The sequence below is a fragment of the Eptatretus burgeri genome, chromosome 3 (assembly GCF_056783735.1).
Source record: "Eptatretus burgeri isolate ZD-2024b chromosome 3, Ebu_testis_v1, whole genome shotgun sequence".
In the NCBI taxonomy this organism is placed as follows: domain Eukaryota; kingdom Metazoa; phylum Chordata; class Myxini; order Myxiniformes; family Myxinidae; genus Eptatretus; species Eptatretus burgeri.
In genome coordinates, this window is record NC_140963.1 from 117162264 (window position 1) to 117177433 (window position 15170).

The 15170-nt window shown below is 44.4% G+C and overlaps 1 protein-coding gene across 3 annotated transcripts in view; it reads left to right on the forward strand.

Moving 5' to 3' along the window:
- Positions 1-15170, forward strand: part of LOC147030804 (solute carrier family 12 member 2-like) — a 94914-nt gene that overhangs the window by 19967 nt on the left and 59777 nt on the right. For all 3 annotated transcript variants that reach the window (XR_015056513.1, XM_085875237.1, XM_085875238.1), the window contains exons 5-8: positions 555-694; positions 5621-5731; positions 6763-6874; positions 8410-8537. Coding sequence is in view for 2 of the 3 variants with exons in the window: in XM_085875237.1 (XP_085731363.1) it covers positions 555-694; positions 5621-5731; positions 6763-6874; positions 8410-8537 (491 nt within the window). In the remaining variant the exon portion in view is untranslated. The remainder of the gene's footprint in view (positions 1-554; positions 695-5620; positions 5732-6762; positions 6875-8409; positions 8538-15170) is intronic.

Sequence of the window (15170 nt, forward strand, 5' to 3'; positions counted from 1 at the left end):
ATATGAGTAAGACTATTCCTGCCCCCTCCCTCCCTCCCCTCCTCCCTTGCCCTCTTTCTGCCTCTCCCCATTCCTTTCTGGACCACAAAGCAAAATGCTGCACAGCTCTGCTTTTTTCATTTTCTTTCTAGGCAGGATTGCACTTCTCACAGCAGTTTTTCTTGAGGCCAATTGAATGGAAGTCTTTTTTTTTTGCTTTGGGGAGGTGGGTGGGTGGGCGGGGGGGCACTTTTTTGATCCACCTCATATTTTAGATTCTGATACATTCTAAGTGTGGCCTCCCCAGCAGCATCAACTTTGACAAGTAACTTGATAAACTTTTGTGATGTGTTTGGACATGCAATGAGGTTCACTGCACTCACTTTTGAGTTTAATTGAATGTCATTTGCCTGCAAATATTCAGCCTGATTGATCGACTCTCCACTCGAGTGACTTGTTTGCTGGATTGGACTGTTGGACTGTTTCGGTAGTGATAGAAAAATATGCCCTTCCTTCTCCTTTTGCCTGTGACCCGAGATATTTAATCCCCCTCGTTGCTCTTCCCCCGGTTCTAGGTGGGGCGTACTACCTCATCTCGCGTTCCCTTGGGCCCGAGTTTGGCGGATCCATTGGCCTCATTTTTTCATTCGCCAATGCCGTCGCTGTGGCCATGTATGTGGTTGGGTTTGCCGAGACTATGCGGGATCTACTGCAGGTGAGTTGGGTTGGACTCGCTTTGGCTTTAAAAATGGAGTGGGGCATGGAAAGGGTGGAGTGTGGGATTTCTTGGTGGATCCAAGCTCTTTTGAATTATCACGTGATGGTGTTTGCATTCTCCGATGCATATTTTCTGTGATGCCTCTGGTCGTTTAAGGCTTGTTTCTCTGTCTAGAACATGTTTATAATTCTAAGCACGTTCACACATAGCTGTTGCTATGCAGTTGTTTGGAGAGGTAAGTCACCAAGTAGAAAGTTAAATGGCTATTGTTGTGGAGATCCTCCTTCCCCACCCCATTCCTCAGTCTGCCAATGGTTATTCTAATTCGACTTGAGAGACGGCACAATGTGAGAAGCTTGGCCAAGTTCAGACAACTTTCAACATGCTCATACCATCCACGTCATCTGACTGAATTGTTTTCCTCTAACTTTTCTTCTTTTTATTCAAGCCACTATTGATTGAAAATCTGTTAATGGTTATTACGTTAGGTTAGGTATGGGAGCATATGCCGGAGCAGCGTGATCATGGTTTTTAATCTGAACTCTCTTGCCATTCTTCGTTAAGTTTTGCCATTCTGAAAAGAATTTAATTAAAATCCTTCAAGTTAGACTGTTGTGGGACTTGTAACTTATCAAATGAAAGACCAAATACTGTACTGCATTGGAGTGTTCAGAAGGAATCACGTCTCCCAGAAGGATGCCATCCAGGTGTAGCCAAGTGAGCCTTGCAACAATTTTTTTTGTAAGAATTCACCTCTCTCTAGACCAGTGATGGCCAATCTCTGCGAGTGAGTGGACCGCATGGTTGGACCTACTTCATCTCATTGGGCCACATGATTTCAATGGGGCATGTGTACAAACCACAACCCCACGAATAAGCGTAACTATATTTAAAACGAGTTATAGAAAATGCTTAGTCATTCATAAATTAATAGAGCCAGCAAGTTGCCTGTGCCCACACGGGATTCTAAATGGCGTAGGAATGGAGAAGGCAAAAATACAAATGGCATCTTCTGTCACCGAGCTGGAAAGCTGGGATCAAGAATTCACATTAATTTCCACATCTGATGCCATTTAAATGCTCTAATGGTGGTGAGGTGCTCTATTTGAAACTGCTTGTCCAATTATATGTAGCTATTTGATGCCTTGGGTCTGTAATAAAAATTTGTATTTGTGTCAAAGCCAGTGGCCAATTGCAAATTAATAGTGACATTGTCATCAACTTCAAATAGCAAAAGTAAGATAAATATTTATTGATGATTATCTCGCAATACTTCATACTCAATGCGACGTCTGGTTGGATCTGTCCTCTACAAGCATTTTCAGCTCACCTGGACTTTAGTCAGGTGAGCTTGTGCGCTCGAGCGTTGTCCGTAGGTGAGAGAGAGAGAGAGTGAGTCGGTCTGTCCGTGAACAGTCATTATCGCATGAATCAAACCCATGACTTTGATGAAACTTGGCCACAAGCTTCATATCTGATGCCAAACAAAGGTGTATTGATTGCATTAAAATCTGTGCTCATTAAGGGGTCTATGGGGGTGGTTTTGCCCCCCCCCCATATAGGTTTGCTCTCTTCTCCGAAACTACACACACAATTTCTCTGAAACTTCACCACAACCTTCATCACCCATCATGTACTAAAGTGTGTTGACTGCATCAACAACGGTACTCATAAAGGGAGTTTATGGGGGTGGGGTGGGTGGTTGAACCCCCAATTGGTTATGTATTTGCTCTCTCCAACGAAACTACATACACAATTTTGATGAAAGTTGACCACAATCTTCTTCCCCGTGATATGCCAAACTTTGTTCACGACATTAAAAAAACATCGGGGTCCAAGGTGGTGTTTTGGTGGGGGGAGGGTTCCCCCCAAATTATGTATTTTCTTTCCTCTCCGAAACGACAATTTTGATGGAACTTCACCACAACCTTTATCACCCGTGATGTACCAAAGTTTGTTTACGCTATTTTAAAAATTTGCTCTCAGGCGGTTTACGGGTGTGGGGGGTTGCCCCCCAAAATGGGTATTTGCTATAACATTGGTTCATTTTGCTGATTCCGTCCCACATTGACTTCTTCCTCAGTATCATTATTCTATCAGGTACTTACTTATCGTGTCCACAAAAACAGCAGTTGCAGTACACATGGCTAGATGTGGTTCAGCCAAAGCTGAGCACATTGCTGACCCTTTAATTAAACTCTGCCAAATCCGATGCTGTACAGGGCTGTTCCAGCAGGGGGCATGTCAGGAGATTCTGCATGGTTTGTGGTTCAGTGCCGCAGTCACACACAGCGTCCCTGTCATTGAAGTATCCCCATTTGGAGAGAGTGACATTTGTTCGTCCAACACCAGATCTTAGTCTGTTCAGGCATTTCCACAATGCATAGCTTGAATCTGCTCCAGGGGGGAGCGCCTCACTCACATTTAGCTCCATTGCTGTTGTTAATGGAAGGTTGCTCAGTCTTTCTTCCCATTGAATAACTCTTTCCCTGCTTGTGCTTGATGTTTCAAGGGGGGTGACATACCTTCGGAAGCTCTTTCTAGACTTCAGACGGCTTTGGGCTGGCATATGGCCAAAGAGAGGATGTCTTTCATCTGTAGCCTGTTGTTGACACTCTTTCTTACTTGCTGCACTTCGTCGTATCTCTGGTGGGGCTATGCCTGCCAGGATATACAGACGATCCGTAGGTGTTGGTTTAAGGCAGCCTGTAATGAGGCGGCAGTTAACATTGAGAACGGGATCGAGCTTCTTTGCATGTGTAGCTCGTTCCCATACAGGGCAGGCATATTCAGCCGTTAAGTAGCAGAGAGCTAGTGCAGTTAACTTCAATGTCTGTGGGCTGGCACCCCAAGTTGAGCCAGTGAGCTTACTGACGATGTTCCTCGCACTCTCTTTGCACTTTGTCTTCTCAATGTGAGTCTTAAAAGAGAGACATCTATCTTGGGTTACCCCAAGGTAAATTGGGTATTCACAGTGTGCAAGAGGGATTCCTGACCAGTCGACCTGCAGTTGGCGCTTGGCTTCGCGATTTCGCAGGTGGAAGGCACACACCTGTGTCTTGGATGGATTTGCATGGAGGTGGTTCTCTTCGTAGTAGGATGATAACGCTGCAAACACTACACCAGTTACCATCCCTTCCTCATAACCATCTTCGATGTACTGGGTAAGGTTGAGTACTTGGCTAGTTGTGGACTTGCCAGGATGGGAACCTCCTTGTTCAGGGATGAGGTGTCCATCGACAGCAGGACCAATTTTGTTAAGGATCAGGCATTCAAAAAGCTTATTGGTGTGACTCGGGACTGAGATTGGTCAGAAATTCTTAGGAGCGGATGGATCTTTCCCAGGTTTCAGCAGTGCTATAATGTGGGCTTTCTTCCAGATCTTAGGGAGCTTGTGTGTTACTAAGGCCTAAGTCACATTTGCCATGGCGGCCGTGGGGTCTCCAAAATCTACGGCCATTCGCAATTATACGGCGGCCACAGTATTTCCACGGTCACACAATGTAGCAGTCACATATGTTTTTATTCTTTGGGGAGCCGCACGGCGTATTTATAAATTGTGGAGACCGAAAACATGGGGTTGCCGTACGGTCTTTGATTTGATGTCGCACGGTGACCTTAGGGCGTTCCTGCGGCGGCCATAGAATTTTCAAGGCAGACGCAAGGTGACCGCAGGGGGGCCCTAAGGTGAACGTGCGGCCAGACGGATGGTAACGAATGGGTTAATTTTTATTTTTTTACCAGTTTTTTTTTTTCGGCTTGTCGAATTGCTACGGCGAACGTAGAAATGAAAAAGTTATAACTCCGCGTTATAATTCCACGGCGACCCTACGGCCTGTAAAATATAGCCATATGCCGTAGAGACACCCTGAGGCCACCTCAGAAATTTTCTGCGGCCGCCGCACGTTTCTGTCAATTCAGAGGGCGTACGGCCGCTGTATCCTCGCCAGAGAGCAAATGTGACTTAGGCCTAAGCATTCGTTAAAGAGCTGTGGAAGCCACTTCTTTGTTTCATGACCAAAGTGCTTGATCTGCTCAGTTGCAATCTTATCCAGCCCTGTTGCCTTTCCCGGTTTGAGGGTAGAGATTCCTGCTTCCAGCTCTCCCATAGTAAGTGGTCTTGTGAAACCAGGGTCTTCATTCTATCAGGTGAGCCCCCAGGTTAATTGCCCCTTTCCATTTAGATTAGGAATTAGGGATGTGCAGACACATTGCAATTCAGCACTGAGGTTTCCATCCGTCAAACTGTTGTGCTTCTTGCATTTCATGCAAGTGGCTGACGTCAGTCAAAAAGAGCGGTTGTTTCGTCATGCGTGTGGGCAACACTCAGAAGCCTGATGGGCCACCTGTGGCCCTTGGATCGCAGGTTGCCCACCACTGCCTTGAACCGATGTATAAAGGGAGAGAGAAATTAAGAGTAAATGAGAGATGACATGAACAAAAAGAAAAGAAAAAGCTAGAATTGAATGAATAAAGAGAAATGACCAAAGAGAAAAAAAAAAAATCCAGAGAGTTAGATTTCAGCAGTTACTCCCAAGGCTCAAATGCAGCAAAACAGGTACAAAGTACCATTTACTCCCAAGGCTTTAAAATTACTGTTGCAGGACTTGTAGTGTACTTTTGTAGCTTGGTCATTGTAAGAAGAACAAATTGAGAAATATCACGATTGGTGAATGTCATTGAAAACCCGTAATGGAGGTAATTTTTTTTTAATGTATTTATTTGATCTTGCAAGATGTTCAGATTGAAGTAACCTGGTTGATTTGTGTGCTTGATATGAATGGTGATATATTATTGTTTGTATTAAAAATTAAGATCTTTATCTCCAACCTCCCCTTTATCCCAATGCCCTTGAACCGTTGACCTTTCACCCCCTTTCCATTCCCCTCCCCAACATCCCCACCTCCTCTTTCCTATTTGCAGGACTATGGCATTGTGATGGTGGATGAAACCAATGATGTGCGTATCATTGGCCTGCTTACTGTTATCCTCATCTTTGGAGTGTCAGTGGCTGGCATGGAGTGGGAAGCCAAGGTTGTTGGAAAATGCTGCCCTCCAACTTTTTGTTCTCATTAATGATGACTATGTGACAGCAAAAGGCTATTGCTTTAAAGACAGACTTGGCGATGAAAGTATTTGAGAAATTACAGATCAAAGAATGCTGGAGGGAGCTCGTAAATATGGAGGTACAAGGGCTCCATAGATGTACAAGTAAACGGCATGGAATGTTAATTTTCTCATTGTTGATCCTTCAGGGGAGGGTGGGGTGGATGTGGAAGTGACATTGCTGCTGCTTGCTTCAAGCACCAACACCTTCAGCTGGCATGTCTCGTCGTGATTCGAAGATGCCTTCTTTTGCTTGTTTCGTTGTCGGTCACGATTTGCACTCGCGTCTGTGATAGTACGTTTACAGAGACTCGGTCTAAACTAACAGCAAGCTGATTATTTTGATAGAAATCTCCCTGTGGGTGGTTGTTTTGGAAATAGTGTCAGGTGTCTGCTGAAGTTGACCCGTGATTAAATTTTATTTTATTTTATTTTTTTTAAGTGTTTTCAGTTGGAAAAGTCCAAACATTCTTCCTTTGATGTGATAGCTGCCATCAACAGCCATTGTGATTGTCGAGAATGACCTTTGAAATGATTTTCTATAATCGTACACAGAAGGTCCTGTATTTCTCTCTTCTTTTCAAACTGACATCCATCCACCTTGCTTTGTTCAAAAAGGTTTCGTTCACTGCTTTTAATGTTTACGATGGGGTTTTTCATTCCACCTCATATTAAATTAAGTGATGCAAGATATTCTATTACTTTCTGGCCTTTCCTGGCAGTTCTAACCAAGTAGAGAATTCCCTGCAACTGCACTACACATGCATTGTTGCATTTTCTCCAAGAGATTATCATGTACAGAAAGAATAGTGTGGGCTGGAAGGGTGAAGTGGGTAATGACATTTTGAAAGGGAAGGTTAAAGGGATTGCTGGTACATATGGATGCTTTGCCATTACTGCTACATGATATTACACTGAATGATTTGGAATGTGTCTCTTGACCCTCCCCTGGCAAACAGGCTCAACTTCTGTTGCTTCTGATTCTGCTTGCTGCAATTGTAAACTTTTTTATCGGCACCGTTATCCCACCAGACGACGTCAAACAGAGTCAAGGAATCTTCAGTTACAAGGGTATGTCACATTTGTGTGCTCAACGTTTAAGAAATGATGGTGAAGACTTGGTCCGTCTTCGTCATTCTCGAGTATGTGACGTTTTTTGACATGTACATGGATTGAAGGAGGAAGGTGATTAAATTAAGAAGAAAAAAAAAAACATTTGATGAAAAGAAGGCATGCAGTTTGAGGTGGAGGGGAGGGGATTGGCTGGCAGGATTGCCTCGATGAAGGCACACTTACCTATGAGCTGTCTCGCCTGGGTTCAAATCCTGGCTTCATTATAAACTGTTGTCCTGGTATTTTGCAAGCAAGGTGAGGCGTCGATGTGTGAGCTGTCCCTCGGATAGACATTAAAACCAGCGTCCACTCTGACAGCATTAATTGGTGGCCATTAAAAATCCCAGTGTCCTTCGCGAAGATTCGTCTAGATATTGCCGGCGCCATGAACAAATTCCTGCCCGAATCCACAACGGTGTACTGCATCAGTGGCACAGCTGTGCACCCAGCAAATGATGCTACCCGCAGCCACATGCTGCATATGAGCGACGCTGACGACCTGGGAGTTGGCTGTTGTTTTTTTTAAATGTCATCTGTCCACATCCTGGTGTTGGCTTAATGGTTAGAGTGGTGGACTTGGGATTCTAGGGTCCTGAGTTCAAATCACTCTCAGCAGTTGAATTAATACCAGGTGGGGTTAACTCGGCCTGTCATCCTTCCGAGGTCGACAAAATGAGTGCCAGCATGCTGTTATACTGTCGAAGTGGCGACCCGTCCAGGATTGTGCCCAATAGTCAAGGAGACTGCTTAGGCAGCACCAATGCTCTGCACAGAGTATGGTCCCAATGGATGGATATGTACATGTCTTCACCTTTTGTGACATTGAAATAGTAACGAACTTGAAATGTGCCAGCTTGAACATTTATCAATCCACTGCCCCTTCTCACCGTTTGCCCTGCCAAATGAGGAAACTGGAGTTTGAGTGCTTGTTGGTCACAAGTGAAGTGAGGCCAGAGGGAAGCAATCTTTTGGTTTTTGTTTGTTACCCTCACCACAGTAGAGGGTATTGCATTTGGGTCTGTTTTTCTGCTTGTCTGCACAGAGGCTCCTAAGAACCCTTGAGACACTTCGACCGCAAAAACCATTTGGACCCTTTAGAACCCTAAGGCCCTTCAACACCCATAATAGACTTGATGCTCACAGACCCTGTTACACCATTTAGAACCCTGAGACCTCCAAGACCCTTTAGATCCTCTGAGACCCTTTTGAACCCCGAAGACCCTTCGACTCTTCTCCCCTTTTATCTCCTTCATACAATTCCGACCCATTAGACTTTAAATTTCACCCTTTAGACCTTTAGACCTTTCGACCTTCACAACTTTTCAAACCTTTGCCCTTTACACACTTACAACTCGACCATTTAGACCTTTCATTTGCATTTAGTACATCCTTCCATTTATTTGCCACACAAAATACACCACATAAAACAAGCCATGTCAAGGGTCTGCAATCTGTGATTGCTCTTTCTTGTTTTGTTTTTGTGTGTTGTGTAGCCGCAATCTTCTCCGAAAACTTTGGCCCGGATTTTCGTCACAGTGAGACGTTTTTCTCGGTTTTTTCGATATTCTTCCCTGCTGCAACCGGAATCCTGGCAGGAGCAAACATTTCAGGAGATTTGGAGGTGAGAAGTTTTATCTTTCCCCGTGGCTTTTGTTTTGCTCCGCCTTTCACGGAATGCGACCCTGACTTGTGTCCAATAATGAATTTTATTTTCCCCATGTTGTAGTTGCTAACATTGCACCCTTGATTGGATGCCTTGTTAGCATGTAAGGGCAGATTACATTTCCAACGACAAGGGAACTCGGTAGAGCGCATACCTCCACCCTGGTCCGGATCCAGATCTTCTAAAGCTAATCGGTTCGTCCTTGTCACACACCCAACCTGCCCACCAAGTTTCACCGAAATCCGTCCACAACTTGACAGGGGTGAAAACATAACCTCCGTCCACCTTCGTTGGGCAGACGTCATAAGCTCCATGAAAATGCATTCTGCCTTTGACTGATGTTACTGTTTATAATGGCCTCTGATAAGAACCTTAATGACTTCATGAGCAAGTGTGGAACTGATCTGTGTGCGATTCTCGAGGTGGATGCGTTATCGGTCCTGCACAAACCTGTCCCACACTTGCAAAAACATACGAGTCGTGGGATTCATAAAGAGTAGTTACCAGTTTTTCAATTAAAATGTTTAAAATCAAGGTAATGGAGGGTGGAAGAGATGATTCTTTCTCCCATTCCCCTTGAAGGAGCTTGTAATATATTTCACGCAGAGTGAGGATGTAACCAGTTCCATGGATATTTAAGCCTGGGTTCCAAGCTGCACAGTCGTTTGCTCAAACATTTGTCTAATGACTTGTAATAGTGTGTGCTGCTGCTTCTTTCCTAGTTGTACGTGTGTGGAATCTTGTGTTGCATCCACATGCAGTGCTCTTGTCTGAGAAACATGTCTTTTTTTTTTTTTTTATTACTTTTGATACGTTAATTCAAAAAAAATTTTTTTCATCGTGTACCTTGGTATATGCAGGTACGTGGCACTACAAGTCTTGTGTCCATGTTCACTTGCAAATTTTAGTACATCTTGAATGTGGACAATTTTTGTCACTCATTGAAATGGAATTTGACCGACCAGGATCTCAGTTTGGTGAAATCGGGCTCTGTAGTACGAGTCGTGCTGCCGTCCCACACAAAAGCCAGATAATTCCACTAGAAGCCTTCAAATTATTACTTGTGCCCCATGTGCCTATCCTCTTCTATTTACCATTTGTACCTGTCCCCCCCACCCCTACCCCTGTCCTTCCTTCCCATACCATTCCCTAAGTACCTTTCTCTTCGTATCCTCTCAATTTTTTTTTTCTCTTCTCAATTTTTCGAGAATTTTCTTGCTTTCTCGTCTGCCCCTTCGCTCGCCTCAACTGCATGTTGTTCCTTTACTGACTGCCATTCACATGAATGCATTATTTTATGAATTATATATATATATATATATATATATATATATATATATATATTTGCGGGCCGAGTGAGAAGACCACAAGGTGGGGGAAGCCATGTCGGTTCCCACCAGACTCCCCGGAATTGTAGGCCGTCGTACACGGATAATTCCGTGACGCGGCAGGTCGCTTAACCGAACGTGAATGCCAATAACTCAACCGCGTGACCTGGGGTCCTCCCATCTATGGGTTAATCGGGGTACCTAATTAATCACGTGGTTTAATTACCGGGGAAACACGCCCTCGGTACACCTTGTCCGAACCGGATCACTCTACCGGACCGGATCACTTTACCAGTTCGGATGCAGCCGAGCGACACTGCCAAGGACGTACCAGCTAAAAGGAACGGATCATTGGGAGTAAAGTCCCGGCTAAGCTAGGATTCGGACCATGCTGGATCAATGGAAGAAAAGACAAAAACGAGCTGGGAACATTCCCCAATGGTAATTATTTACTTACAAGTCGGTGAGGAAAACTATGTGGCACAGTGAAGATTTATTGGGGTGTGTTGTGCAGAGATAGAAAGAAGCGTGGTGCGACAATAAACAGGCAACTTACAAAAGGGGACACAGAGCAGACTTAACGCGGAAATAATAACAATAACAATGATAACAATCGTCGACAGGCGCCAACACATTCACACACAGACACAGAACCCGATGTAGAGGGAGTTTTGAAACCGGGGGGGGGGGGGGGGGGAGTTGATGTTATGATCTCGGTACCTGTGTGCCCGATGGCACGACGTGCCACCAATACGTTTCGGGGGGGGTGCTCTGGGGTGCGGTACCCTACAGTGGGCGCGTTGCCTCTGGCCCAAGCCGTACGTGTGGAGACTGTACTCGTGGAGAAGGGCGGAATCCAGAGGGTGAGAGTGGAGCAATCGGTGGGGTCGACGTGTGGGTGGAGAAGAGGAGGCGGAGTCAAAGAGCAGGAGGCGGGTCGTAGTTGTGTCGACGAAGCATGGGAGGAGATGAGGAGGTGGAGACAAGAAGCAGGAAACCACAGACAGTCCTGGCAAGAGGAACTGCCCCGACCTTTTTAGGGCCCACAGCTCTTGGGGAGGGGCCATGCCGAATCCAAACGTCATCACCCGAATCCACGAGATGACATGAATCGCCCACACCGAAATTGTCACTCGAATCAACCTGCAAAAATACCCGGGCGAGCGATCGAGCGTCCCACACGCCAGCTTGGGCATCCGACCAGCGCCAATCGACGCATTCGTTCCGCACGCGCCAACGTTGTCCACACTACATTCCCTGGCTCGATCGCAGCCTAGCTGGCCGCAGAGACGAGAAGACGTTCACCATCCGTGAAGCATCCACCGCTGCCAGCGAGGACCGAAGGTACATCGCCATGGATGAATCCATGCACGTTTCACGAGCGGCATACGTGTCTGCTTTCGAGCACATTCCATAAAGTGCGCGCGGTTCCGCCATTACGCACGTGGCCAGTGCTCGCGTTCACATGACTCCGCGAGTGTGTATGTGGGGCGAACACCAATATGTTGGATATTGAGGTAAAAAAATGAACAAGCCGCTTCTACCCGCACACTCGTATCCTGCCCAACATGGCGTGGAGTCTGCTTTATCGGCCTCCGTACGCGTCTTGTGCAATGTGGGTTTTGTGCTGGCTGTGTTTCCCGTTTCGTGAAAAACACCATTTGTGCAGCCTCTTAAGAGGTATTTATTCGCATGCCTTTCGAATGCAATCGGCAATTCTCCCCAGACCACCGGAAGCCCGAGTCGACAACCCCGCACTGCCAAGCGCACATCACTTGCCGCACACGCCGGGTTTAGGGCTCGCCCGGGAATGAGGACCTGTGCAGCAGTTTCCTCACCGTGGTGCCACACGTGCTGATTTACCTCAGTCATTCCATCTCGTATCACCGGAGGCTTCCCAGTTGACCCCCTCAGATTTACTTTAAACTTTCATAAAATAGTTCCCAGGTATCAAAATGAAGCTGCGTAAAATTTTAGGTCCATAGATGTGGTCAACTCCGAGATATTGAGGGTTGAAAATGTGGTTGTGGCCCTATTTTTATGGTCGTTGCGAGCATCACAAAATGAATGGCTACTTTTAAACTTCCACAACTTCTAAAATATTAATGCTAGAGCCTTGAAATTTTCAGAGATTATTCTTCTATAACTACTCTGTAAGAAACAACCATAAAACTGAGCATACCTCTTAATTTTTATGACCTGATCAGTTGAAATCCTGAAAAAAAATGTTGGTTTTGTATGAAGACCCAACTTTGAGACCCCATATATTTTTATTGACCCATCCCAGAAGCTTGAATTTTTATCAGGTAATAACTGTATGATAGTAGTATTCAAATACATGTTTACTTTTCTTAATCAGTCATATATAATAGTCATGATCCCTCAAAAATTGAAAATTTTCATTTTTCCCCGAAATTCAGTTGAGTATTGCAAATATATGACAATGTATACCACTTCAAATTGTTCAGCATTGGAAAGGGCATATTCGAGTTTACAGAAGTGTCAAATATCAAATATTGGTCCATGTGATGAAAGTTCAAGGCCATCTCCACTCATGGCTCGCAGACTTCCTCTCCTGTCGCAGTCAACGTGTGGCCCTAAATGGAGTTCTTTCATCCCCTCTTCCTGTGCAGGCTGGAGTTCCTCAAGGTAGCGTTCTGGGCCCTGTTCTTTTTCTGGTTTTCATCAATGATCTCTCGGACTCTCTGGAAAATCCTCTATTTCTCTTTGCCGACGACTCCACCCTCTGCCGTACCATCTGTCATCCCTCAGACCGGCAAGCAGCAGCTTCTTCGCTCACTGCAGATCTGGATAAAATCACAAACTGGTCCAACACGTGGAACATGTCTTTCAATCCAGACAAATCTCACACTCTCACTATGTCTCTTCGAAAGGACCGTTTACAAACCCCCCCCCCCCATCCACTTTCTCAACAATCCTCTGGAAGAAGTCTTTTCTTTCAAGCTTCTAGGTCTCACTATCTGCCATGACCTTTCCTGGGAAAGTCACATTTCCAACCTCGCCTCAAAAGCCAGTCGCTGACTGGGAATCCTCCGTCGTGCTAAGTCCTTCCTCGGCCCTCTTGAGCTCCTGACCACTTACAAAGCTTTTGTCCGTAGCCTGATGGAGTACTGCTCTCCCCTCTGGGCTGGTGCTCCTGCCTCCCACCTTTCTCGGCTTCACGCTGTCGAAACCAGGGCATTTAAGATCATCGGCATCTCCCGCAATGAAGCTGAGTCTTTGGGCCTCTCACTCAATCACCGCAGGTTGGTCGGTGGTCTTTCTGTCTTCTACCGACTCCTCTCCAGCCTTGCCCCCCTGCTCTCTCTGCGATTTGTCCCCACCACATTTCCACAGGGCGCTCAAGGTCCGCCAACAACCCCCTTCTGGTAAAACTACCAAAATTACGAATCACTGCTCATCTTCACCCTTTCATTCCTCTTTTTCCCGCCTTTGGAATAAACTTCCTCACTCTATTCTTTCCCATTCTTCCCTCCAGGCTTTCAAAACAGCTGTTCACCACCACCTCTTATCTTCCCCCATCCAAATCCTCGATCTTTTCTACCCCCGATAATCCACCCAAGCCCACTTCCTTCATTTCTCCTGCTTTCCTTCCTGAAAGTCCCTGAAATGTCCATCTTCTCTTCGCCATGTTCCCCGTCCCATCCCCATCCCTCTCCCTTCCACAGTTCACCTAATGTGTCTGCTCCCCACTGTTTTGTCCCTTCCACTCCCGCCCCTCTTGTCTCATGCCTCCTTGCTGTGAGTTGTGTGTTCGCTCTCATACGAGCCTCGACCAAGGTATACAAAAAAAAAAAAAAAATAAGTGGTATTATGTTTCTATCAATATTTTAAAAATATTTTAATAAATGATCTGCCAGTGCTGTTCGCGTTGTGTGTGCTATTTAATGAACAGTCCTTTTACGTGTAGTACATATGTGTAGTACATGTATATTCAATGTACATACATATCATCTGCTATTAGGATACCATGAACACAATACTTTGAAATTTGAATTTGTAATTCTTTGTTAGAATAGAACTCAGGAATAGTGGCTGATCTGCTGATGTCAGCAGTGTATATAGTTACATTCAAGGGAGGACATTTGTTGGGTTCTTTTTGGTCCATGTGATGAAAGTTATTGATGCTCCCCTAACGTCAACTGGGAGGCAGTACAAGCTCGCACCTGACTTGGAAAAGCAGATCAAGGACCTATTCAAATCATTTTCGTGAAATGTTTTATTACATTGTTATTGCAGTATGTGACATATTTTTGTATTATTAATTTGAATCATAGAACTAATCATTCATGATTACCATGGTGCCCACACCATACGCACACTTCATGTATTCACGACTGTGTTAACAGTTTTAAAAAAATATATAAAATATATTTAAAAAAAAATATACCACTTTGATATTTGACACTTTTGTAAACTTGAATATGCTCTTTCCAATGGTGAATAATTTGAAGTGGTATACCTTGTCATTTATTTGCAATACTCACCTGAATTTCGGGGAAAAATGAAAATGTTCAATTTTTGAGGGATCATGACTATTATATATGACTGATTAAGAAAAGTAAACATGTATTTGAATACTACTTCCATACAGTTATGGAATAACTGTCTCGGGACACCTATCTGTTGTATGCATGCGGTTCCGAGAACCGCAACAATATGTATATGTATGTGTGTGTCTGTATATGTATGTATATATATGTATATATATATGTATATATATATATATATATATATATATATATATATATATATATATATATATATATATATATATAATATCTTCTTCTTCTTCTTTCGGCTGCTCCCGTTCGGGGTCGCCACAGCGGATCATCCGTTATGATCCGCATACTGATTTGGAATAGGTTTTACGCCGGATGCCCTTCCTGACGCAACCCTGGTCGCCTCTTACGACACAGGGATAAGGATTGGGTTTCGCCATGATTCCAGGCTGCCCTCCACCCTCTCATAGCATGGTCCAGCGCAGTGCTCCTGTCCTCAAGCGATCCTCCAACCCAAGCCTCCGAGTAGCCGGATTACAGGCGCACACCACTACACCCGGTTATATATATATATGTATAGATATATATATATATATATATATATATATATATATATATATATATATATATATATATATATATATATATATATATATATATATATATATATATATATATATATATAGTATATATATATATATATATATATATATATATATATATATATATATATATATATA